Source organism: Rhyacophila brunnea, unplaced genomic scaffold (genome assembly GCF_057557595.1).
Source record: "Rhyacophila brunnea isolate RB1 unplaced genomic scaffold, BYU_Rbru_1.0 scaffold_2, whole genome shotgun sequence".
Classification (NCBI taxonomy): domain Eukaryota; kingdom Metazoa; phylum Arthropoda; class Insecta; order Trichoptera; family Rhyacophilidae; genus Rhyacophila; species Rhyacophila brunnea.
Genome location: NW_028232859.1, coordinates 29,336,224 through 29,363,739, shown reverse-complemented (window position 1 = coordinate 29,363,739; position 27,516 = coordinate 29,336,224). Strand labels below are relative to the sequence as shown.

General features: G+C 35.1%; 1 protein-coding gene across 2 annotated transcripts; it reads left to right on the top strand.

Moving 5' to 3' along the window:
- Positions 1-5,581: 5,581 nt before the first annotated feature.
- Positions 5,582-27,489, top strand: Ars2 (arsenic resistance protein 2). Of its 2 annotated transcripts, none has more exons than XM_085947465.1 (15): positions 5,582-5,876; positions 6,747-7,007; positions 7,114-7,302; positions 8,436-8,502; positions 11,682-11,874; positions 12,000-12,263; positions 12,978-13,240; positions 14,910-15,143; positions 18,672-18,812; positions 19,197-19,397; positions 19,740-20,075; positions 20,635-20,892; positions 22,824-22,957; positions 23,367-23,501; positions 27,102-27,489. In XM_085947465.1, the coding sequence occupies exons 1-15, from the start codon at positions 5,728-5,730 to the stop codon at positions 27,178-27,180; spliced, it is 2,904 nt and encodes a 967-aa protein (XP_085803591.1). In that variant the 5' UTR covers positions 5,582-5,727; the 3' UTR covers positions 27,181-27,489. The 2 variants fall into 2 exon arrangements, with proteins under 2 accessions (XP_085803591.1, XP_085803592.1); XM_085947466.1 differs by lacking the exon at positions 27,102-27,489 and adding an exon at positions 26,197-26,436.
- Positions 27,490-27,516: the final 27 nt, after the last annotated feature.

The window sequence follows — 27,516 nt, the reverse complement described above, 5'->3', positions numbered from 1 at the left end:
TCTAGATAAATCTAGACACTGGTCTAGAGAGCTACAATATTTATGCCGAATTCCACCGAAAAAAATGTTCTTTTGATTTACACCACCACCGTAGTGGGTGTAGTCGTTTTTTTCGCCGAATGTTTATAGTAGATTTTTGGTTTTTCAATATTGAGGTTCCAACATATTAATCGAAAATGGACAAAAAAGTATTATTTTATTTAAATTATACACAACCTACTCAATACAACACAGCCTAATATCTCGTTTATCGGTCTTTTGTCTATTACACTCGGTGTACCTACACCATGGCCCCCATATCCTGAAACGGGCCCTCAGGCTAGGGCAGTGGTCGGCAAACTGCGGCTCTTTGGCCCCTTGAGTGCGACTCTGCCACAGATGCTCTCTGCCATATTTGACATGGCTACAAAGAAGGCGCAAAGAAAATGGAAGAGGATAACCGTACATGTAATGTTGAATAGACCGAGACTTCGCGTTTATTCAAAACTTAAATGGCTTACCGACCTGTATTTATGTGTCGGGAAAAATTGGCGCATTGAAATTTAGAAAGATACAACTAAAAACTCGTAATTTTGCGCTAAATATTCTGTCGATGATGCAAGGAAGAAAGCAGCTGAAGAGAGGAGTCAATAAAAATAAAGTTCTGTATTTAATTAGGTACCGAATAAAATCTGTCAACAATGTTAATATTGCAAGTTTTGTGGTTAGTAAAAAGATTTCCAAGAGAGGAAATCAAGAGTAAATTAAGAAATCGATTTATTGATGAGAACCTGGAATCGTGCTTAAAATTAAATCAACAACATACGAACCTGACTTACCCAAACTTTACAAGGAGATGCAAGGCCATTATTCACATTGAGTTTGTCAGTCATTGTCATGATTCAATTTTATGGATACCTGACTAACAATTTAATTTTTATTAATAAATAAGATCATTATTACGTATGATATTCAGTTTTATTCAGTGTACCTACCGATAATTTAATTAGGACTTAAAACTTTAACTAAAGTTTATTAAGTAAATTAGCAGTGTACCTACTTACTACCTACGTATATAATTTAAGTTTAAGAAATTTGGCTCTCAAAAGAAATCTCAATCGTTGTACTGTTGATATTTGGCTTTATTGACTAATGAGTTTGCCGACCACTGGGCTAGGGTATTTGACGGGCCCCATATCCACCGCTTAGATTAAAGGCAGTGTGAAATACTACATTAACGTTTTTCAAATTGTGTTTTAGTTCAAATTGAGGGTACTTATACAGTGAATTAATTATTGGTGATTTTCAATACATCTACTTTAATAATGGAGCTGTCGAGTATCGACACATAATAATCAGAAAATATATTCCACAATTATATAAATTAAAATGTTCATGGTCATGAAGTATAATAGCGCCGCAGGCAACTTTTTTTACTATTAAAGCTAATTTATGATGTGTGTTTATCTCACTTATCTGGTCAACCCGACACGCCAGGCCCCCCACAGCCCGGCCCCCCAGGTTAGAGCCCTGTCAACCCTCCCCAGCCATGACCTATACCACTCCGGAATTCGGGTGGACACCGAGAATTTCATTAGGGAACGGGTTCCGTCGTGACCCCGAGCTTCGCCTGCAGTACCTTACATCGCCTATTTTAGTTAAACCTAAAAATTACCCTTCTTTCTTTGACAATGGCATTCCTACTATCTTTCCAAAGATATATTTTTTTATAGTGGTAACATTTGTGCCAAAATTTGAATCTAAGTTCATGTGGAGTGTCAGGAAAACACGTTTGTTTGTGATGCGGGAGTGTCAAGTTACGAATTGTCTTACAAAAATTTGTCTGTAAAAAGAATCTGTTGAAGGTAAGTTATTATTTTTGTATTCTATAGGTTTAATGAAGTTTTATATTTATAAATTGAAAACATTTAGAACTCTATCTTTGATTATAAGCATTTAATTTGAATTAATAATAGACTCGAGCCTTTTCCCGCCAAAGTGATCCCAGCTTCGCCTACGCGTAGGGTTGGCTCCACCATGTGTACTTTTTATTATTTTACATTCCATGAATTATGTTTTTGAAATATCTGTATTAAAATAATATGTCTGCATGATCTTGTCAACAAATATTACTTATTAACTACATGAGTATATTTTTTGTTTCAGATAAAATATTCCGTGCGAAGAAAATGTCTAATAAAAAAGAAATTACGCCACCAAACACGACGAGGAGATGATGAATATTGCATTAGAATTAATGCGAGATAAAAAGTTATCGTCGTATCAAGCGGAAAAACAATTTGGCATTCCAAGAAGAACATTGCTGGATAGGCTACATGGTAAACATGTAAAACCAGTTGGTTCTCCAACCCGTCTTACTCAGGAAGAAGAAGACAAAATTGTGAAAGTTTTAATTGCTGCTGGGGATTACGGTTGTCCACTGACTCTGCTGGACTTAAGACTTGTGGTGCATCGATACCTATTGTCCAATGGGCGACAATTTTTATTTGATGGCAATCCGCCAGGGAAAAAATGGGCATATTCTTTTCTTAAACGTAACAAAGTTAATTTAAAAACACGATCCACTCAAAATATAAAAAGATCACGCGCCGAAAAAAATTCAAGTGAAATCGAAATGTATTTCAAAAACTTGAAAGAGACATTGAAAGATGTACCACCCGAAAATATATTAAATTATGATGAAACCAATTTGGTGGATGACCCGGGTGCGTCCAAGTGCATTTTTCGCCGCGGTATTAAATATCCAGAACGTGTAGTGAATTACACAAAAGGATCAATTTCTGTGATGTTTGCCATATCTGCAGGTGGTGTTTGCTTGCCACCGTATGTGGTTTATAAAGCGGAACATTTATTTCATCAGTGGCGAATAAATGGATCTATTGGAGCAAGATATAACAGGAGCAAATCTGGCTGGTTTGATTCTGTTATTTTTGAAGACTGGTTCCAACAAATAGCTATACCTTGGGCTAATTCTAAAATTGGACCAAAGGTTATAATTGGAGATAATTTGGCGACACACATCAATCATTACGTTGTAGATTTGTGTCAATCAAACAATATTAAATTTGTTTTTTTTGCCACCAAACTCGAGTCATTTGACTCAACCGTTAGATGTTTGTTACTTTGGGCCCATGAAAAAGTTGTGGCGTACTATATTATTAAAATATAAATACCAGAATCCAAGAAAAACATCTCTAAATAAGGCACATTTTCCAGAACTTCTTAAACAGCTGATTAACGAATTGGACGAAAAAAGACATAATATTACTAGTGCTTTTGTAAATACCGGCATATACCCTTTTAACCCAGAGAAAGTACTGCGGAAATTTCCTGATGTATCAAATAGAAATGAATAGTCAATAGAAAAATCATTTTTAGATTACCTGAAGGAAAATAGGTCACCCAACCCTATGAAGAAAGAAAGAAATAAAAGACTTTACATCCAGCCTGGTACGTCTGCGTCAACTTACAATTTCCCCCCAGAACGTTCTAATACATCCAGTAAAATAATTGTTCCAGAATATGCTAATACATCAGCGAATAGCATAATTGTACCAGAACATTCTAATACATCTAATGAAATAATTCTACCTGGAACATCTAAAGATCCAAAAGATTGGAAATGCTCAGAACACGAAAGGCATCAAAACAAAAAAATTACAGTAACTTCGGATATTCAAATAATTCCACCCACTAAAACTAAGAAGCGAAAAGAACACATTATACTTACAGATTCATCAGATTCTGAAGAGACTATTAGTACCATTAGTAGATATTCGCTATTAGATGAATCTGATGACTTTTTGCCTCGAGAAGATAGTGATGTTGACACCGAATCTATTAAATTCGGTGAAGTGTCTGAAGAATTTGAGAGTAGAAACATAAAAACTGATATTGATTTCAATATAACGAGCGAAACATCTGAACAGTATGACAATCTGGCAGTTAATTGTTTTGTTTTAGTCAAATTTCCTGTCCAGAAATCGGATCGCTTTTATATTGGGCAAGTGATTAAAAAAATAAATGAAACTTTTACGATAAAATTTTTGAGAAATAAAGGAAGAAACAGATATGGCTGGCCGGTGGTAGATGATATTTGTCAAATTAATAAAACCGATATTGTTTTGGTTCTAAGCGAACCGAAATCACATCGCAGAGAAATTTTGATTTTTGATTCAGAAGTTTTAAACAATTTTTCAGTATATTAATAAGCTGTATTCTAATGTGTATGGTGTATACGACATTATGAGTGAATAAATATTGTGTTATGTGCATAAAAGTTTGCTGAATAATTGTCTCATAAGATTTTTTTATTACCTATCATTTTTTATCTATGGCATTCTAATCGAATGCGATTGATTTGTATTTTTTTCGTTATTGGTATACTTACACGTGTAGTTGATTTAAATTAATTAATTGTAGTTGTAAACAAATTTTCCTTTTTATATTTTCATTGGTTATATTTCTCAAATTATTAAAACCGATATTGTTTTGGTTCTACACGAACTGAACCCATATTATCGCAAAGAAATTTTGATTTTGATTCAGTAGTTTTAAACGATTTTTCAATATGTTAATAAGTTGTATTCTAATGATTATAACATATTTTAAGATAGGTATAGGCATATGTGTAGTTGATTTAGTTTATTGCAGTTGTAAACAGATGTTACTTTTTTATACTTACTACTATGTTCAAAAAAAAAATCATAAATAACTATTAAAATTATTCCACATTAGTTTTATTGACAACTCTGACAGAAGTTTATCTAATGTATGAAAACACGCCAGAACAGGTTCGGTACTTCGCCTACTACTTGCTAAATATTGTTTTGAACACATCTATTTACTATTAAATCTTTTCCTTTATTTATATATATGGCTACATTTGAAAAATACAACGCTGGGCGAAGTTCGGGTAAGTACACCATGCTTTGCCTGGTGTCTTTCAATGATCAAAAATTAATGTTTTTCCTACAAAATGTGAAATTTCATGTCACTTGTACAAAATTGACAACGCAATACTTCATTGGATATAATTACTAGTTACGAAAACATTTTAATTTTTATGATATTACGCAAAATCACACTAAAACTAGGTGAAGTTCGGGGTCACGACGGTTTCTAAAAAAACCTGACATTAGTGTTTCGAATTTTTTGTGTTAGAAATTAAAATCTAAGAAATTTTACTAAAAAGGGTGCTGGAGAATTACAAATCATTATTTGCCGTGTTGTTTGTCTAAGCCCAAGGTATAGTTTATTGGCTTTCGATTTCAATGTGTAAAATCATTCTGATGATTTTCATATTTGGGGGGGGGGCAAGGCCCCCTGCCCCCCCCCTGGGTGCGCCACTGCTGTCGACAAACACTATTCGATTAAATTCGCAGGAAAGAATTTTTTTTAGGTACCTACGTAGGTACCTAAATAAAAAAGAGCCTTGGAATTTTTAAAATTCTTCGTTATTTTTTTGTTCTGAGAAACATAAAACCTGTACCTTTAACAGCTGATTGATGTCTGCCTTTTATTAATGGCAACACTGACCATAGACTAATGAAAACGTTTCAAATATATTTGCCTTTTGTCTATGGTTCAAGCGGTGAAGGTGAAAGTGGGTCGACGAAAGCGCGTCAAATAACGCTTTTCACTCCTTTGGCATTTTACCAGATTTTCTTGTAAACTATCATAGTTTTACTTATTCAACCACAAACATTGATAATTAAAAAAAAAACGATGGTCGACAGCGATGATGAATATGATCGGAAGAGGCGCGACAAATTTCGCGGCGAGCGCGGTGGAACCGGTGGTACGGAAGGAAACAGTTACCGTGGCAGTGATAGACGCGAAGAACGGTCCAGAGGCAGGGAAGAATGGCAAGATAGGTATGTTGAGTTATTTGTATTCACACTATTCCGCTTATCCTACTCTATAATTTTTCCTATGTTGACTTGCTATCCTGCCCAGATTACTAATCCATCCCTGACCTCTTGACTATCCGCAGATTCCGGCACCCAAAAACAGATTCTCGACCCTCCACAAATCTTGATGCTCTCGCCTACCGAAGGTAATGAATAATACCTGGTCTTCATCTAACAGTACCAAACATCAACATTTTGTATTATTAACCTATAAATTTATTTAAAAAATCGTAAGGAGTAAGTGCCGTTTCCATGAATGATACTAAACCGAATATCTGTACTGAAATTTGGTACAACCACACGCAATGTAATTTATGTTCAGACTTTTATGTCTATCAATCATCAAGTATGTACCCCAAGGTACATACTTAACGTTCATGTTATTTGGGAAACAGTTAGAATAATCGTATATACAATTGCACTTATTGTAAAGAAGACATGTGACAATCGAAAGCAGGGAAGTTTGCATTTAAAGTATGATATAACTGACACCAATACCTACTATGAAACAAATAATATGGAAATGGTAGGTAGGTACAACCAAAAACAATAGGGTCATATCAACAAAGATAAATCGGTACTGTTCGGTTATACGGAATACAGCGGCTAACACATTTTTAAAATACCCGATATACTGGATTGTTTGTTAGTTTTGGTTAGTTTAGGTTTGGTTTGATTAGGTTAACCTAACAAATAATCCAGTATACCGGGTATTTTCAAAATGTGTTTGCCGCTGTATTGTGTATAACCGAACTGTACTGATAAATCTAATGTTTTTCAAAATAACATTCTGCATGCTGAACTGTTTACTAATTAATCTGATATTTTGTGCAGGGAATCTTGGTCGAGCGGCAGACCGAGGGGCGGACGCGCCGACTACCGGGAATACCGTGGTGGGGCTAACGCATCCCGTGGATACTCTCCTGTCCGCGAAGGTGGCCCGGGGGCCAAAAGGATGCGGCCCGATTGGTCTGTGGACGAGCGGCGGTATGGCGCTCTGCATGACACGTATGGCAGCTACGGCTGGCCGCACGACGCCTATGCAGGCCACGCTCAGCACGCCTATGGCCTTCATTCGCAGCCTGCTTCTGCCAGGTGATATGCGGTCACTCGCATTTTTCATATTCTGAAAACGTTTTCACTTTGAGCGTGCCTAACTTGCCTAATTTTTAAAATCATTTTATATTTTCATTGTTTACAGAGAGACTGGAATGAGTGGCACGTCGTCGGGCGAGACACAGCCCGCTATGATGTCATTCAAAGCATTTCTAGCCTCCCAGGACGACTCCATCACCGACGAAGACGCCATTAAAAAATACAACGACTACAAATTAGAGTTCCGTAGGCAACAACTCAATGAGTTCTTTGTGGCTCACAAAGACGAGGAATGGTGAGAGAGGCTCAATTACTTATCGCTGCAGATTCCTAGTGTTCCTTTTGAATGTATTATGAAAAAAAAAAGAGTGCTAACTTGCCGCCTGTGTAAATTTAAATAATCTGCTCGCTTGTCATATTGTTGATCTTCATTCTTTGATTGATTTGAAAATGAATAATGGAAGTGGCGAGCTCTCGTTCGACAGCGGAGATGTCGATGTGATTGATGTTGAAAATCTTTAAGCTAGATAGGTTGGTGAGATTTGAATGGCTTAGTCCGGCGATCGATTCCTTGACCGGACGCCCGAGTCGGTCTCTCCGAAGCGGGGGCGTCCCGCGTCGTCGGGGTCCATTGTCCGTAAGCCATTGAAGTCTCCGTGTTGATGTAAATCTTAACATGTGAACGTTTGTCCCCACAGTCAACAGCGTTGCTCCGGAATCCTCCGCGCTGTTCATCGTATGAAATCAAAACTGAAATACATTTTTCATTAAGACGTGTGCGACGCTTAGCTTTTTGTCCGCGTTTCAATTATAACCGTGTAGATTTTTCCGTTACTGGCCTGGAGCGCGCAATGCTTCAGGTATCGCGTGTTAGGTAAGGGTTATTAGGTATCCGCATTGCGAGGGTGAGGGTCACAGGTGAGATCAAGAAGACATTAATTATATTCTTTTCAATATTTGTTATGACTGGAAGCCTTATATTTTAATCAAAATTATTTCAAAATAAAACCTCCATATGATTTTATCATCTCTCAGCTTCTCTACATTTACTATCGTATACATACTTCTTTAATTATGGCATAAGCCATAAAATATTTTTATGTTCAAAGTAATCAACATGTAAAACTTACCTACGATACATAGTCATTATCGGACTCTCCTTATTTTTACTAATATATGCATGCATTAATTATATCCACTATGTATTGAATAATATTTTATATTAGATTCATAAAAAAAATTACTATGCATTCTACAAATTCTGACCATACAACAATGGTATCTGGTAATTTTTCTGCAAATTTGCAAAGATGTAAAATCATATGGTTGTCACATTGAAAGACTCAATTGCTATCTACTAAATTTTAAAGAAAATGTAAGGTGTTAACCTGATCACATGTAGTTTTTCACTAATTACTCCTTTCATAGGTTCAAGATTAAGTATCACCCTGAAGAGTCACTTAAACGCAAAGAAGAACAACACACTTCATTAAAGGTATGGTTTATTTACCCCTTTGCCTATCGTTGATATTTAAGTTTACTTCACAAGTCCATAATGTTTCATATTACTTGAAACCCAACACAAGCTCCCTGTGAGGTGTGAGCATGTTCATTTGAATTGTCGTCTTATATTCTTAGAAAAGAAGGCCCTTTAGGATCCAAGTAAACCAAACGGGCACACAGATGGTATTGTTATTTAAAAAAATTGAAATCCTTCAACCTTTTGGAGAGAAAATTTACTTCTGCTGTTCTTTTTATATAAGTAATATAATTCTCCACTTTATATTGTCAACACTGTCTTGTTCACTCTATATTAATTGGCAATGCAAAGAAAGGCTTTTATTGTTTGTATTTTATGTCATTGTAGTATTAATTTTTGTAATAATATTATATTAGTATACAGTACTCTTTCAGTAATCCGCCACCCCAAAAACCAGACAAGTGTCCATTTAGTGAAAGCGGCGGATTATTATAGTGCATACATACAAAATATGGTAAAAAATAAAACAGGTATTTCGTAAAAATAGTTTTTTTTGAGAAATTTGTATAAGCATATTACGGTTTTATTTATAATCATAATCAAATATTTACTAAATTATACGTATTTATTAACTAAATATTCAACAGTAAATCACTTGACACAACCAATTGTTCAGTGAGGCAGATATTCTTGAATGGCTTAGGATTCCTGGCTTTCCCTATGGCCAAAAGCTTAATTTTGTGTGTCCCGGTTGCATTGGAGCACAGCATAATTATTGTGATGCGGTCCTTGGGCACTTTCCTAACAGGTACCTTACTTTCTTCGCGAGGAACGTACTATTACAAACTAGAAATTTCCAAAATAAACCTGTCTCATCTGCGTTGTATACTTGTACGCGGCGGACTACTAAATTTAACCGGATGGCTGCCAATGACGTCTTAAGACGTGAACTTTTCCGTGAACGGAACGCCGCTCATACAAAAATGACATCCCGCTTTAAACAGGAAACGGGGGGGGTAAATCAATTATTTTAAACATACAAATATCGTCGCTATAGTACTTGTTTTCCAAATAGACCAAATGTCGATTGTTCAGGAAACGAAAAACAAAGTTCACTATCTTATATTTAAATATCAGTATATATATCAAGCACCCAGTCTCCACTTTATGATTGCCACATTATCCAAGAAGAGATTTGATGAATAATATATCAGTATAATTCATTAAACTAAGAGAAAATACGTTTTATTTACAAGTAAGGAATGTGGATATACGGATCATTCTCAACGCTGGCTCCGAAAAGTGGATATTCAGAACAAAACAAGGACATTCGGAATGTAAGACCGTAGCGTATCGTTGCATGGACCACGGTATACCGTGTGGTCAAAAGTACAAACTTAAAAACTTAATATATATTTACGTAATTTTTAATAAATTTACTGATAGGTACATGATTTTTTTGTAAATACCTAATCAAGTTGTATCAATGATTGTTTTTACCTAATTTCATAGGTAATAATAAAATATGCCATTCACCATTTTCTGTTTACAAAATTGGGAATTTACATAATATTATATAATTATAGTTATAAAAAAACTGTATCCATAGATTTACGTAATAATAAGGTAGGTAGTGAAAATTTTCTAATTTCTATATTAAAATGGTGGCAATGATATTTTTATTGGTCACAAATAATGCTTCATCATGGATTTTAATCGAACTTGTTACAATTAAACTTATTACAAACCATATATTACATATTATTAGGTATTCTTGGCATGGAACAAAAAATAGGGGCATGCGTTATTTAATAACCATTGGTTGCGAATATTATATCCTGAGTATAATATTATCATATAAAATAGTTCACTCACGAAACCAGAATTAATCTTAACAGATGGTACATTAACTGAAATATCTATTGGATAGCCAATAGTATTATTATACTAAATTATAATTCAATCAAATGTACTGTTCAATGGAAATCCACCAAATAAAAATAGGTATAAACATACATTTTATTAATAAATGAGATTAACTATTCGCGTACATTTTAGCATGGAAAGATAAAAAGTAAATTAAAAACAGAAAAAGTTTTGATTATAGATTAATAACAATTATTTTAAGATAGTAGTTACCAAGTCACACTGTACAATTCGTATGACCGTTGGGATATTATCTCTGTTTCTCAGTACAAAATACAGTAATTTAGGTTAAAATACTTACTTCCATAACTCTGCTGTAAGTTCAGGGCGAACTGGTGATTACCAGCCAAGATTGATAACTTTAAAGTTGATAAATTCACTATTTAAACAATAGAAACTTAAAATAGTACAATTGTAGTCAAAACCGCGCGCTTTGAAAGACGACAAACAGACATCAGACACATATGAAGTGAGCGACACTAGAAGTAGACAGCGCTATATGAAAGCAATATGCGAGAGTGAGACCGCAATATTCTATTTGACGTTCAGAAAATAAGCACAAAGCAATCGTTGCGAAACATGGCGTATTCGGAATTTTTAAAAAAAATATCTCCGTTCCTACATAAAAATATACAATTTTTATAAATGATTTCGGTGTAGTTAGACAAAAGAAATATAACTGCATTAAAATGTCGATTTTGACAAAAATGGATATTCGGAAGACAAGTACTATAGCGACGATATGTTGAACACACAACGACATATATTGGGAATATTGTCACATTTTCAGAATTGAAACAGAATTCGTTTTTACCACTTGAAACATAAGTTGATTTTATTTTTGCAATAAAATTCGCGGCGTGTAAGGTACCGCCATACATACACCTACCGGCAGTAATAAGGTTAACAATCGAATACCGGTGAATTATAGAGTTTGATTTTGTGTTCTCAACCAGTAAAAATAACGGCGGGTTATAGTTTAGTTGTCGGATAATCGAGCCGCGGATTACTGAAGTGTACTGTATTATAATTATTATATTAACGTGCACCACTGAAGGAGACCTTGTTTGTTTACAGTATGGTAAATGATTTGAGTTGATTTTTAATAAAAGATTTTACTAATAAAATCAATATTATTTAAAGAAGTCCATAGTGCTTCTTCTATGACATTTTCAAGTCGATGTTGAGATAACATTTTCCGGCTTCCATGCCTTAAGTTTATTTAACAGAATAGACTTATGATAATATTGTTTTATTAATCATTTCAGAACCGACTAGAAATATTTGTAGAACTGCTCAATAGCGCTAGCTTAGATAAAATTACTGTGGATGTTGAACAATCTGAACAGATTATCAGGTTGTTTGATACCTTTGTAATCAAATTGGAAGGGGGAACCGAGGAAGACTTAAGAGTTTTAGATGAACCTCCAAAACCCCCACCGATCGTCGTAGAAAATAATGGTGAGATATTCATATAAATTCATACATAACTTTTTCAAATTTCTATTAGGTTTAATTTAATTGAGAGTATTTTGTGTGATATATATCCATCCATTAATGCATTTAAATTTATTTTCTTCTATCAGCTAAACCCGTGGAGATAATATTGGACAGCGAAACTGTCGATATAGTTAAAAAAGAAAGCGGACAATCAGACGGAGAGGACGATGACAAAACAAAAGCGGAGGGTGATGTGGCTACGACCGATGTGAAGGAAAAGGAAAAAGATACCACTCCTCTGTGCATGGACATCGACCCGCATCACAGGGAACTTCAGGAGCAAGCAAAACTCTTTTCCAGGGTCAATTCTACCGTGGACGGTGTTGATGTTCCCATGGACACCAATCTGGGTAATTAATTTACATTTTCAAATTGTTGCAGTGGATGAAAGGAATACCCGTTATGAAGAAAAAAAAACACATCGGGCCAATGTACAAAAATATTACTATGTATGCACATTAGCCCCAAACACAACTAATTATGTGCTGCGTACAAGTCATGTGACATATTTTTTGGGAAAGCGGAATCCACTTGCGTTAAGGCTATACTTCAGTTGAGGAATGGTCTAAAAAGATCGTGGCTAGGCAATGCGCGGATTGTTGCAAATGACGCGTGCCGAATGAAATATAATTTGTCATAAAAAGTCAATATGCGTCCATTTAATGTTATGTTTATTGTTATATTACTACTAATAATACTATATTCATTGACCTGTTTCCTTTTTCAAGTAAATACGTTTTTTAGTCACCTTTACACGATTGAAGAAAATATTCATCCGACGCCATGACAAAACAAATCGACGTGCGCACACCTCGACTGTCGGTCTCCGATTGGCGACGAGTGCGATATTTCGTCGTACCTACTGTTGAAAATTATTTGCCGTTTCACTGAAGTACGCTCTTAAATTCTAATGCGAAATCATCACTGGTGATGTGATTTATATTCACATACTAATTGCAATCTCTATTGATACATGCGAGCAAGGTTGGCATGGATGAGATTATTGTTTTTTTTTTCAGATTAAAATTCTTTATTTTATTAAGCTTTGTCATTTATTATTTCAGTACCCGAGATTCAGCCTCCAGGAGCAGAAGTCCCTGCAGTCACTGCATCAAAGAGGAAACGTTCACGAACATCTTCCGCCTCCTCCTCCGGCTCTTCTTCTTCCTCTTCTTCGTCGTCTTCTTCCAGCGACAGCGAAGGGGATGGAGAAGGAAATAATGCGGAGAGAAGGGGAGCGGCGGCCGCCGTCCAAGAACCCAAACCTCCTGGCCACACAGATGATCTCGAAGATGAACCCGATAAAGAGACTCCTAATGTCGTAGAGGTGGTTATTTCATTTTGTTTTATTTTAAAATTGCCAAAAAAACTCCCTACCAAATCACGTTAATAAAAAATTTGTTGTAATCTTTTTGTTTGTATTATTATCACTAAACTAATAGCGCCTGTACACGTGCAAGAGTAAGCGAGATGTGATGTTGTCATTTTATACTACTATTTGACAGGATGTATTGAAAATCGGTTAACCTCAAATGAGTAGCTGGGTTTTTACCGGCAGGTTCGCCATTATTGTTCTACTGCGTAGGCTCAAATACTTGCGCATCATCAGCACAATTTAAAAGCTTCCAAACTTGTTTGATTCATGGACGTAATCTTGCCAACTGCAGGATAATACATGTTTCCCCATACATTTTTTTACAGTGCACAGTAAATCTATGCATGTGTAAATGGGGTATTGTGCTTCATATTATCAGTGGAGTATTTAAATTTGGTTTCATTATGTCTGATGCATTTTGCATTTCATTTATGAAGGTAGGTGTTTATGAAGATATTAAATTTGATATATTATAATGTTGGCAATACGCTCACCTGCAGGTCTATTCAGTATACCTGCCACGAGTTCAATCTACTGCGCTACGATTAGGAAGTAGTTATCACCTTGGTTACTGAACACAATTTAAATCCTCAGCGCGGTAACCTATCGCATCGTTTGTTAACAGGGCAAATTAGTTGCGTAACTTGCCTTACGCTTGACATGTATTATAACAGATTATTTAGGTTTTTTTGGAATGCGCATGCACAATAGGGAATACGAGATGTCATTGCGTAATTTCAGTATTGGAATATGTACCTAACAATTTGCTTTAAATTATAAAATGACAGGATTTGCAGATGACAGATGATTTTCTACTGTTGTAACTTTTTCTCCACATATTTCACACCGTAGGATGTCAGTCAGAAAGAATATAATTAAAACGATACCTACTGTTGTATTACAAACGAAACCTTTATTTTAGAGCGTACTTCAGTGAAATGGCAAATAATTTTCAACAGTAGGTGCGACGAAATTTCTCACTAGTCGCCAATCGGAGACCGAAGTCGATGTGGCACGTCGATTTGTTTTGTCATGGTGTCGGATGAAAATATTCCTAAATCGTGTAGAGATGACTAAAAACTTTACCTATGTACTTAAAAAAGAAAACATGTCAATGAATATTTTATTATTATTAGTAAAATAACAATAAACATAACATTAAATGGACGCATGTTGGATTTTTATGACAAATTATATTTCGTTCGGCAGGCGTCATTTGCACAAACCGCGCATCGCCTAGCCACGATTTTTTTAGACCATGCCTCAACTGAGATATAGCCTTAATACAATTTCTATATACTATTTGACGGTCAGACGTATACGAATTTAATGATCAGGCGCCTGACAGAGGTCATGGTTAAAAGTCGCGGCAAACATCACCATTCTTCTTACCATTTGTAAATTTGAGATATCATTTATCGTGGATACAATCATTTTTTTGGAACACTCGCGGGAGGTTTGAATAAAGCTGCTGGAAATATTTCTAGGACTTAAATAACTGAATCATTGCTTTAATGATGAGTTAATATTAGTTTCAAAGCATTGACTAAATGTCTGATAGTTGTTTAAAAATATGGAATATTTATGACATATATACTTAAATCCTTTTTGTCTGTTGTAGAAACTTACGGATACTGCAGAAGCAGCCGTGGAAGATGGCAATGAAGACGATGAAAGTAAAAGTGTCAATCAAGGTGAAAAAGAAGCATCGGAAAAGCCAGATGAAGTGTTGAATGATGATCTTGACTCCAAGACTGAACAACCAGAGAAGAAAGAACCGCGAGAGATGCATAAAACTACTTCCATATTTTTAAGAAATCTTTCACCTACTATCACCAAACCTGAAGTTGAAGCTGTGAGTCTCATAATTTTTCCTAACTTTAAAAAACATACACCTAGGATGTTTACACAAAATCTCTTGAGACGGGGCCTGATTATGAAAATAAGCAGATGCAGCGGAAACACTAGGAGTAACCTTTTAATAAAAATTTTAATTTAACCTTTTAAAGCCACAAGTCATTTTCCATTGTGGTTTCAATGGTATCAATCATACTGTTATCGTCTGCAGCTGTCAAAATTTCTGGAACACCTTTTTGGCAATGCACTACAGTCGGGCTGATGAGTTATATTCTCGTGATTCAAATCGGGTCTTTTTCAGTGGCATCTTCAGCTTTCAGAATAACCATAAATCACAAGGAAAACCACAGGGGTGTTGTGTTAGTCAGACTTCATATTAAGATGAATCAGATTTGGCATACATTTTGCGAACACTCCGCATTGCCAGACCCTTGCTCAAACTGGAATGTACAGAGTTAGTCCTTATTGTCACCTCATCTGCAAATTCTCTGATGGTGACGGTCCTGCATGATCAATGACCTCGTTAATTTGAATTTTTGAAGGTCTACTGGAATGTGATCCGCTTGCCACTGATATGCGACCGTAATTTAAATCAATTGTATGACACCTTAACTTGTGTAATGCAATGGTATCATCGCTATAAGCCTACTGAATGGTTTCCGCTTGGGCATTGCCAATTTTGATGCAATACAATTGCTCAAGTCTAGAAATGAACACTGCGAGTGCTGAGAACACCCTCACTCAAAGACTAAATGCCAGCGACTGGCGCTCTTTAACCCGATCGGCGCGTAAAGTTTCCATACAAAAGATATACTGTCCGCGGTAGGTTTTTCGAAATGTTATTCTTCGCTGTTTTATAATAAATACGGCAGTTAAAAATTGTGGGTACAACTGTTATCATGCCTAGATACATAAGGATTCAAGTGCCACACTAAAACACATAATGGAGTGTTGAATTTAGCTGTGTTTCCTTTAATAAAATCTACCGTATTGCTTTGTTCCGATAAACTCGTCGCCATTTTCGATGACAAACCACTCGACTTCAAAACAAGTGCGCCAATGAAGACATTAATCACTGACTAATTTTATTTTACTCGTGTTAAAAACACTTAAAAATGCCATAAAAATTATTGAAAATAATAGCTTTTATTGGTTACTTATGAATTATTGTTAATTAGTGTAAGTTTTATTGATGACAAATCCATTAAAATTGGATGGTAGTCACCAGTTTTATTTCGTGGCATAGATTGTGTCAGCATTTTACATGTTTTATGGGCCATTCTAATTTTAGCGTAAAGGTGAGTCCACACTGGTTGAAAATATTATAATAATTTTTTTGTTATTTTTTTTTAGTGAAACTTGGATTTTGTAGATTACTTTTCAGTTTTATTGAGCATTGTGTTATGTTAGTGATTGTCATTTTATGTTTTATAAAAAAAACAATATTTATTTTTTATATTGCTATAAAAACTTTTTTTTGGGTAAGGTTTTAAAAATTTATAAGCATTAAATTGCACGCGAAGATATTATTATGTAATATAGTTGAAAAGTCAATATTCCATGATTTATATATTATATTGTATACCTACCCGTGTGTTTTTTTATCAAAAATTTATACGTTTTATATATTCCTTCATAGTAATTCGTAATTTATTGGTAAAACTTGCAATCCTCTAAAATATAATATATATTTTTTCATTCCGTGTGGACGCATCTTTACTAAATATTTACGACTTCAATAATGAGCTCGATTTATGACTTTGAAACAATTGGGGAGACACGTGAGTAATAAATGACATAATCCAGAACACAAGTTCAAGTACATTTTTAGAAATATTACGACAAATTTCTTTTCGTTTTTTGGTTGTCTTTTTCGTATTCTTGCACATGATGTAAAAATCGCGGTGCATATTCAACTTTACACGGTAAATACTCGGCGCACACTCAACTCGAATGAAATATATTTTGTATACCTACTGCGCAGCCGCGAAAAATACCGCGTAGATTTGAACTGATGCAATCGTACCGGCGAATCTCAATAGATCGAGGGGGTTCGAAAGATCGATGTTTATGAAATTAAAACAACATATTTTTGACAAAGTTATCGATATGGCGGTACGAACACGAATCAGAGCATTTTTCAATACAAAAATCAATACTATGCGTGAAGTATTTCGTACTTTACCGACATTTCAATTTTCGATATCAACTGTTGCGACATCCGCCCAGTATCAGAGCTTATGTAAAAAACAACATATGTCCCATCCGCGGCGATCGGGTTAAGGGTGGGAAACAAAATCACATGCGTATGAATGGTACACTCCACCTTCCTGACGGAGGAGACCTTTCTGTGCTTCGTTTGCTTCCATGGAAAAAACATATTTGACTTGTATTCGAATCAAAACTGTCACAATATAATGCAAATATAGTCTGCGAAAGAACAGATTGCATCATTATTGTACATAGGAAGGCTGCCAAATATACTGAACTATAAATTATTCATGATGTGTAGATGAAAAACCACAATATTTATTACTGAAACATCCAAATAGTAACCGAAGATGGCAGCTATAATTTATATCGCCAACTTACAAAGTACATATTATTTTTCTTTGCCTAAGATTTCAACCACTAAAAATGTTTCAGAAATGCAATCAAGTGCTGTAATACTAAAAGTACATAATATGTGTCACTAAATTTCAAAATCCGCTACAGTAAAACCTCGTTAATAAGAACACTGATATTTCGAAATTCGCCGTAATTCGAAATTTTCCCAAAAAAAAAGTCACTTGAACATTATTTTCATATAAAACCATACCTTTAATTAATTAATCCCTGGCATACAAAAATATTCAATAAATCGTAATAAAGTACACTATTTCATGAGCCAGTCATTAAAAATTGTGACAGACTTTTCTTAAAAAATCAAAAACTACTTATTTTAAGAAGGTAATAAAAATAATCCTGACATTTTATGACCCAATTCGGTAGGCACATCTATGATCGGAAACAAAATTAATGAAAATCAATTTTTTTTTTTTCAAAATTTTAATATTTTTCCCCCATACATTTCATAATTCGTAATTCGAATTCTTTTTCGATTTTCGGTCCCATGGTATTCGTATTAACGAGGTTTTACTGTATAACACTTGATTATGTTGAGAAAATCAGTAAAAACTTTTTGAACTAGAAAGGTTTTTGAATGCTTCGGTAGTGTTATAGCGGGAATTGATAGACACATTGATGTTGTTTCATAAATGACAGTCAATCGTCGCGGATTTTGAAAGAGGCGATAAAATTTTCATGTAGAGATTTTAATAACGAATCCATTAATATATCTTAATTATTTCAAAAAGTGTTGTAGCGGGTTTTGAAATTTAATGACACATGTGCATACTAACTATCGTCCAAGCTCGTGTGTTCTATGTGAATATTATTTTTTAAGTTATATAATGAAACAATTCAGGTACACAGAAAATATTCATGAAGTATTTTATTTGTATAATATTATGCATTTATCTTCTAGATGTGCAAACGTTACGGTGGTTTCCTTCGAGTGGTTTTAGCCGATCCGGCGCCTGAGAGGAGATGGTTCCGACGTGGATGGGTCACCTTCAAACGAGAAGTCAATATTAAGGATATCTGTTGGAATCTCAATAATATAAGGGTTTGTAAACATTTTGATGTACACATTGGGGTGACATTACATATTGGGGTGGGGTGGGGTATGCATATTTTCTTTTCTTTTGCTGTTGCTCACGTTAGCTGAGTAGTAGAACATCTGCTTCTGAGGTTGATAGTTGTACGTTTAAAGCCTGTGTGACAAATTCATAAAATTGTTTTTTCATTGTGTTTCTGTCCAGAACAATTCATCTAATAGCTTGAGCTTGATGGTTAATTACAACCTTTATTCGTAAATAATCTGTTTAAAGACCTCTTCCGGAGATGGCTAATGTCCACACTGGATTGTAAAGCTAATGATAAAAAAAATGTTATAGGACTTGTTTTAATTTCAAGCGAATGTTTTATGTGAGAGTTGACATTTTTTTAGTTACGGGATTGCGAACTGGGAGCAATTGTCAATCGGGATCTATCACGGCGCATTCGGCCTGTGAGCGGAGTCACTCTCCATCGGCAAATTGTACGAGCGGACGCACGATTAGCTGCTAAGCTCTGTCATCATTTGGATGCCCGAGCAGGCTTGTGGACTTCTAAGGAAACCAACAATCACAAAAGTGACAATTCCACCCAGGTAATTTCATCATAATCATCAGTCTGGATCAATCCATTGCAGGATGAAAGCCTCACGATGGTGATCCCATTTCTCACCAGTCCAGTCCTGTTACTTTACCATATATTTGAGCAGAATTTAACAATATCATTGATTCCGCGACCGCTGGGTCTACTTTTCAGAAATTTTCTACCTCTTGGGTACTATTGGGTGTCTAAATTTGTCCAGCAATTATCTCATCTCTTAGCTGTTTGACCTCCAATCATTATCAATATACAGACAATCAATCAATTAAGTTGTAAACTGATAAAATTACTAATGCAGTTTACATCCGGAAATTCAAGTTTCTTGTAAATTTTGCAGTTTGGCCTAGTATCAGCAAATCCCGTTCTGCACAACATCACCGAATATCTCATCGAAGAGGGTTCGGCTGAAGAAGAGGAATTGTTGGGAATGAGCGGCGGTGGGGACGCAGCGGAGAACTCCACAGCGGAGGGTGCGGCGGAAGGAGCGGCAAACTCTGCCGCTGAGACGGTAGAACGCGACCCTCAGCTGACCACCGTTCTGGACCGGCTGATCTTGTACCTGAGAATCGTTCACTCTGTCGATTACTACAACCACTGCGAGTACCCTTATGAAGATGAAATGCCCAACCGATGCGGGATCATGCACGCCAGAGGGCCGCCGCCAGCCACCAAGGTTAGACAGCTATATTAAACATTATCATTCTGAGTACATGCTTATAACTCTTCTTATCTTTCATACATTGGATTAATTGCAATATGTCAATATCCAAAAAATCATCAACATAAAATATTAGGTAGGTAGGTACGTTTAATAATAATTCACAAGATTTATGATTGTCATAAATGTTAATTGAAAATATGTATATGGAACATCTCAGATTCTGGCTAATGTGCTTTATTTAAGTACTTTAACCAGAATCCGGTGGATGTCAGTCGCACTCTGTACAAATATTTTTTCAAAAAATACTTTCCAATGTTATGTTTCCTAAGTCTTAAAATTTGGTATTTATTAGAATAGCTACATTTAGTCATGGTATTTGCGAAGTTATTTCAGTGGGTGTGCGGGGATTATTTGAATCATATTTTTATCTCACTTCTTTCTATCTACCTTTGAGTAATTTCCTCACGTTTCGCTCACCCATTGAAATTACCTTGCTAACACCACAGCTAATTTTTGCTACACCACCTATTAATCATTCATAGCACAATTCAATAAATTGTTCTGTTTCTAGATGACTGCTAATGAAATATCAGAGTACATCCGTGTGTTTGAAGGCAAGATGTCAGCATTTCTCCAAGTCACCCAAACCTTGGACGACGACGAGCTTGTTAAATTGGGAACGAAAGATTGCCAAGGAGAAGTGGAAAAATTCATTCAAGCGAACAGTCAAGAGCTCGCCAAAGACAAATGGCTCTGTCCACTCAGCGGTAAAAAATTCAAAGGTCCAGACTTCATCAGGAAGCACATATTCAATAAACACGGAGAAAAGGTTATTGAATTTTATTTATAGTTATATAAATTGGTGATTATTTTTACTGCCATCTTAAATATTTGAAGATATCAATATACTTGAATGCCCAGAGAACCAGATTACGTCACAAATTTTTGTTAGTTACGAGGGTGGGTCAATAATTCCTTAGAAAAAAGCATTAAAACAGTTTTTATTTTTGTATTTTTTTTTTATTTCTCAACATAATCTCCTTGGAGCTCAATACACTTGGTTAGACGTTTCTCAATTTTTTTTAAACCGTCAGAAAAATAAGCATTTGTCCGATCGATGACTTCTTCATTTGGAAAAAAACGTTGTCCACTTAGCCATTTTTTTAAGTTTGGGAAAAGGAAAAAGTCACTGGGGGCTAAATCTGGCGAATACGGTGGGTGGTCGACCAATTTGAACTTTAATTCTTCAATTTTAGCCATTGATCGTAAACATGTGTGAACACGGGCATTGTCCTGATGAAAGAGGATTTTTTTCCTGTTTAAATGAGGCCGTTTTTCTTCAATTTCGGTTTTTAGCTGGTCCAATAAAGATGCATAATAATCCCCTGTTATTGTTTTTCCTTTTTCCAAATAGTCAACGAAAATAATTTCACGTGCATCCCAAAATACAGTAGCCATAACCTTACCAGCTGATTTTACGGTTTTCGCCTTCTTTGGACATGGTTTGTCTTCGCAATCCACTGCTTTGACTGTTCTTTCGTCTCGGGAGTATAGTGGTGTATCCATGTTTCATCTACAGTCACAAAGCGACGAAAAAATTCATCCGGATTGCGTTGCATGAGCGACAACAGGGCTTTAGAGGCCACCACCCTATTGCGTTTATTGTCGACTGTGAGCAAACGCGGCACCCATCTTGCAGAAATATTTTTCATGCCCAATTTGTCATGTAAAATAGAAATGACGCTACCTTTTGAGATCCCTGTAACCTCAATTATCTCACTCAACTTTAATCTTCGGTCACTTAACACCATATCGTGGATTTTATTGATCATTTCTGGTGTAGTCACCTCTACAGGACGTCCTGAGTGTGGTTCATCCTTTGTTGATGTACGACCACGTTTAAATTCATTTAACCAGTTATAAATAGTTGCAAGTGAAGGAGCAGATATGCCGTGAACTAAATCCAACTCATTTTTTATTTCCTTTGCTGTTAACCCTTTTATATTAAAATGTTTAATAACAGCTCTAAACTCAATTTTCTCCATTTTCCATTTTTCCATTTTCCACAAGCAAATTTTTTTTTTAAATGTACGAGAAACACACAACAACCCGACCAATCTGATTGAAACTTCGCAGCATACTGAATCGGTAGTGCCGCTGCATGAAAACAAACCGCTTACAGTACTAGTCGCGCCACCTGTCGGCTTTTCTAAGGACTTATTGACCCACCCTCGTATCAATATGAAATGCTGTTAAACATTTATTTTTTGATTTTGGCCTGGATTGGATGGCTATGCTGGTAGAGCGGCTGCCTATGAAGCCTTGGGTTGCAGATTCGATCCCGTATCTGGGAAAAAAGTCTTGTTTCACTCTGAGGGAACAAAGAATTAATGGGAACGGAAATACCTAACTGGTGTAGAGTAACAGGCAACCGATCTTGAGTGTGGAATGATATGGAATAAACTTTAACACGTGTCAAGAAAACGTCATTCTAAACTTGTCCTTCGTTCTGACAACCTGCTCTCGGTTTATGCACTGATACTCATTCAATATTGGTGTATTTGAAGGTTGCAACACACTATTGCACGTCTATAATGTTTGCTACACTTTTGTAGGACACACGTTCGAAACCCTACGTCCAAAGTAGTGTATTTAGTAGCCTATCTGAATTCTATTTATTAATCCGTTCTGTGGATGGGACCCATCTTGTCCTCTTAGAAACAAAGTGATATTTTGTTACCTAATCGATTATCTTGTTAGGTGGATGAAGTGAAAAAGGAAGTGGAGTATTTCAACAATTACCTGCGCGATGTGAAGCGACCGCAGCTGTCAGAACACCCCACCGCTAGCAGAAGACCGGAGCCTGCCCACCAACCGCCTTCATATCCTTCTGGGTTAGTATACAACATTGACATGAAACTAATGTTGTTTCATCAGGTGCATACCACTTTTTGTTTAAAGTAAAACTTTTACACACCGTACACTAAAAACTGGCTGATGTGTCACAAAAACCAGTCTCATGAAAACCAAATACCTCCCGAATGTCAACGAAAAGTCCACACAATTCCGAAATCCAAAGAAGACGCAATTCATGTTACTGCCACGTGGATAACTCGCTCAGATGCCGGTAAAACTAAATTTCGGCATGCGAAATAATATTTTGTATTAACAAGTCACACAAAATAATGTGTTCAGTGAAATCAGTCACACAAGAATCTCATAATTTTACAAAAGGTATGTATTCTCCACGATAAATATATTTGAGAGTGCCTTAATAATACAAACGCCTTTTACGTTTTCTAGATACGGGTCTGGAGGCTACGGTGGTTATGGTCGCGGAGGTTATGGCAGTTATCACGCTCCATATGGATATTCCCTGCCAGCGTACGCGCCGCCTTATGCGGCTCCACGTCACACCAGGTCATTCGCTCGCGGCAGGTACGCGCTATGAATATGCTACTTATTCATATTTTGTGCGTAAAACTAGTGTCATCATTTTGAATTAACTTAACATAGCATAAGAATCATTATTTTAATTTTTAATCTTACTTTTAAAATCATGACACATTCAGCCTTATTATACTGGGCTGGGTACACATTTATCATGTGGATGTTACATTTAAACTTTTTTTTTATCAATATCTATCTGCTGATAACTTTGTATTGTAACTTTCGCAGTGACTAAAGTGTCTCTTATTCATACATATTATTATAATGTTAAATTATTGATGAAAATATGTGCCAAAAATTTGCACTATAAATAACTATAACACCGATTTTGACAGCAAAGGTATCTTATTAGCATTAACCTTATTCTAAAATTTATATATTTTTTTATATATGTTATGTGCAATAAAATTATACACAATGATGACACTAGTTTTATTTTAAATTATTTTTCATAATCGTGATTCTATATTTCAGTTTAAAAATAATTTGATATTTTCAGCATGAATGGTTTTTTTATGAAGAAAAAAATTGCATGACTTAATAAAGTAGAATAGACTAATATAAAACAACTTCTCTTCATTTGTGATTAATATATTCCTTCATAATCTACTGAAGTAAAATACCTATATCTCCTTGAATCGGTGATGCACAACCTTTTCATTAGTACGGCCAATTTATTTATTTTCCAATTGTACCTATCGCACAGATAACGAGTGTTAGGGATAATGACCCGGTCATTCTCTACTCTGTATTACATACATGTTTATCAGATCGCTGACATGGCATGATGGCATCGGTAGACTTTTGTCAACCAATAAGGTTTTAATTGATCGTCACCAAATTGCTGTTTATAATGCGGTGATATGCAATAACTGAGTTGTCATGACCAAATTTGCTACAATCGTTGAATGTACATCAGTGATTCCGGTTGCAGCCAATGAAAAAAAACCTGTTCAGATGAAGCCTAAATGTATGAAGTGGAACAAAAAAATGGACATCCGGTCCAATAATTTTCATACAAACTGAAGAGTTGAATCGAATGGCACTTATGACAAATTGAAACTTGAAGAGGTCTCCCATCTGGCAGAAGGGTTTCTTCAGCATCTTTGCTTGCAGACAATAAACTTTAAAATATAATTTACACATGGAAGTGCTTTTACCATGCTTTACTGGAAACGTACTCCGGAATTCAGGGGTTACCAAAGTTTTTTAGTTTACAATGCCCTTGGTTCATTAGGATTTTTCCACAGCTCCCTAAACCAAAGTCTACTAACTTTAGCCATTTTCACATATACATATTTTTTTTCCATCATCCGAAGACGACTCCTTTTTTCAATGATATTATTGGAATATTGGCACAGTGGATACTTTAGTAACCCCCGGTCTAAGTAATTAAGAATATTTTTGGCATATTTCATTTAATCAGTGGGCTGTTGACTGCGGGTAGTGCACCACTAGTTTAAATCTAATTGTATAGTAATTTATCTTGTTTTTAGTCAAAAATTTATTTAGTAGGTAGCATAATTAATTAAGTGTATGTATGTATTATCATTTTCCTCTGGTACTATCGAAACATATCCAAGATATATCCACATCTTTTTGAAGTGATGGCATCATATACCTCAAAATATGATGTCGTATATAAATATCTATCAAGTCTGAGTCTCCTTGCGCATTGATGTTTTTTAGAAGCGCCACAAACGCCCCGAATGGTGGTTCCACTTTTTCGTCACATTTAAATGTATGTAAATAGGAATCACAGCTTTTGTAGTGCTTTTAAAAAACACTAATGTGTAAGAAGACTAAAGTTGGAAATAGTGACTGGCAGGGGTGGTGAGATTGATTGATTGATTGATGATTAGTGATCAAAGGGGGTCGCAATGCCTAATAGGTCGGTAACCACCCCACTATAGTATAAACATCCTTTCTGCCTGCACAGTTATGTTATTATGTATTACATATTTAAATCATGGTTTGGCTTCTTATGTACATATATATATATTTTTTTTGTTGGATCTAAACATTTGAAGTGAATATTCATAAAAAAAATTGTAAGGAATGTACTCAATGGCAGTTTTGCAAAGCAGTGTGAGTATTTTTAATTGGGATGATATCTATGTAATTATTTTTTTTACATAATTGAGTCCAAGGCCAGATTACAGGATGCAAGATAAATGACATGTTTTTTTATGTAACCGAGATCTAATGAATTAACCAGTATCTGGACAAACCAAAGTTTATTGAAGCGGATAATTTGTAAAGTAATTCCACAATAAATTTAAATATTTAATAGACCGGCCACATTTTGACATTAAATCATAGTAAATCAGAAAACTAATTTATTATATACAAGTATTTGATTATTGTTACGCTTAATTTTTTTTTATTTATATTAATTGTATTCAATATATAACATTCAATATATAAAGTACGTAAAAATTAAATCGAAAGCTCCTTCTCTAGCCTGGACTAACTTATGCTCATATCTTATGATATATCTCGAATGATATACTCAGGCTGCAGTATCAGTAAAATAGTTTTCATTTGCCATCTAACAAAGATAGTATTTTTGTCATATTTTACTAACACTATTATCTACTTAGCATTTATAACATAGCTTTGGTGTTTAATCTTGACACACCCGTTCTTATGGGCAATCATAAAGACGCAAAACACGTTTCAGGGATACGTTTGTGGACCGTTCCAGACCGGTGATAACATACAATGACCTAGACCTCCCAGAGAATGGTGACTTGTTTTAGTGAATTTCCAAACCTCGAGGCCATTATAATATAATTAATATTATACATCTATTTTTTTGTTCTGACCTTTCATAATTTATAGTCGTTGGGTATTTCCAACCATGTTTTTTTTTATATATCTGCTACTATTTTTGACAATAAATGTAAAATTGACATTGATAATATCTTTTTTTTATTTTCGAACACCTATGACCTATCTATCCTGTGATATTCTTACTCTGGGAGGTGTGATTGAAGAAAATATAATATGTATGAGACATGACCACTTTTTCACCCTGCTTTTTTGTTATGATAGTATTACTATCCTAATGTTAAACGTTATTTCCTCCGGCGATGATAAATTCTTCATTTCAAAACAATTTGAAATAAATACTGTCTAATCTGAACAATCAATGGCATTTTTGTACAAAAATAATATTTTCATAGATTCATAACTATTATTTTATAAATTAGCAGGCAAAAACATCACGATTTGTGTATGTAAATAATATTTTAATTGAAACACTAATCTCTATAGCGGAATAAAATTCCAAAACAATTAAATTTATATTAATCTAAATATTTAATATGTACATGTCACATCATAATACAAGAGTTTTTTTAGTTATAAGTATGTGTCATGTCTATATCATTGTTCATCAAGTAAATTTCTTCCGAATGAAACCTTGCACCTAAACAGCGATATAGATGTCTATTTCTTCTATTTTATTTCAATGTGTTCTTTGTTTGCATCCTGTTGATTGGTAATTAGTAGAATTTTTTATAAATGTTGGATGTTTTTTTTTCTTTGAAAAGCTTATACTTAAAATGTTTGAAAATTTTAAAGGGGCGGAGTGTCAGACTTTCGCCCGGTGATTCACTACAGAGATCTTGATGCGCCCAGGGAGCCAGAAGAGTTTGTTTAATGTGCGCGAGAGACGTCGAAGTCAAGTGATCACGCTGGCTATTCATTGTTTATATCGGTGGCCTAATTTTCTGCTCAGTAAGATTTCTCTCTTGAGATTATGCTTCCAAGAAGTGTGTTGGAGTGGCTGTATTTGTGTTCACTTAATGCAGCCGCTTATCGTCCCTCACGACAAAACATTAATCAAAGCGAAGTAATAATTACAAAAGTGATATATTGTCTTAATATAAGTGTAATTTGACAATTCAATCATTTAATGTTTCCTATTTTGTTAATTCCTTTAATAAATGTCTTATTATGGACCCAATTATTGACTGGTTTTTAATAAATTGGTAAA

Excerpts from the sequence above, each read along its gene's own strand:
- Ars2 (XM_085947465.1), top strand. The coding sequence starts at position 5,728 with ATGGTCGACAGCGATGATGAATATGATCGGAAGAGGCGCGACAAATTT. Across the intron at positions 8,503-11,681 it reads AACAACACACTTCATTAAAG|AACCGACTAGAAATATTTGT; the intron begins GTATGGTTTATT and ends TAATCATTTCAG. Across the intron at positions 18,813-19,196 it reads GGAATCTCAATAATATAAGG|TTACGGGATTGCGAACTGGG; the intron begins GTTTGTAAACAT and ends ACATTTTTTTAG.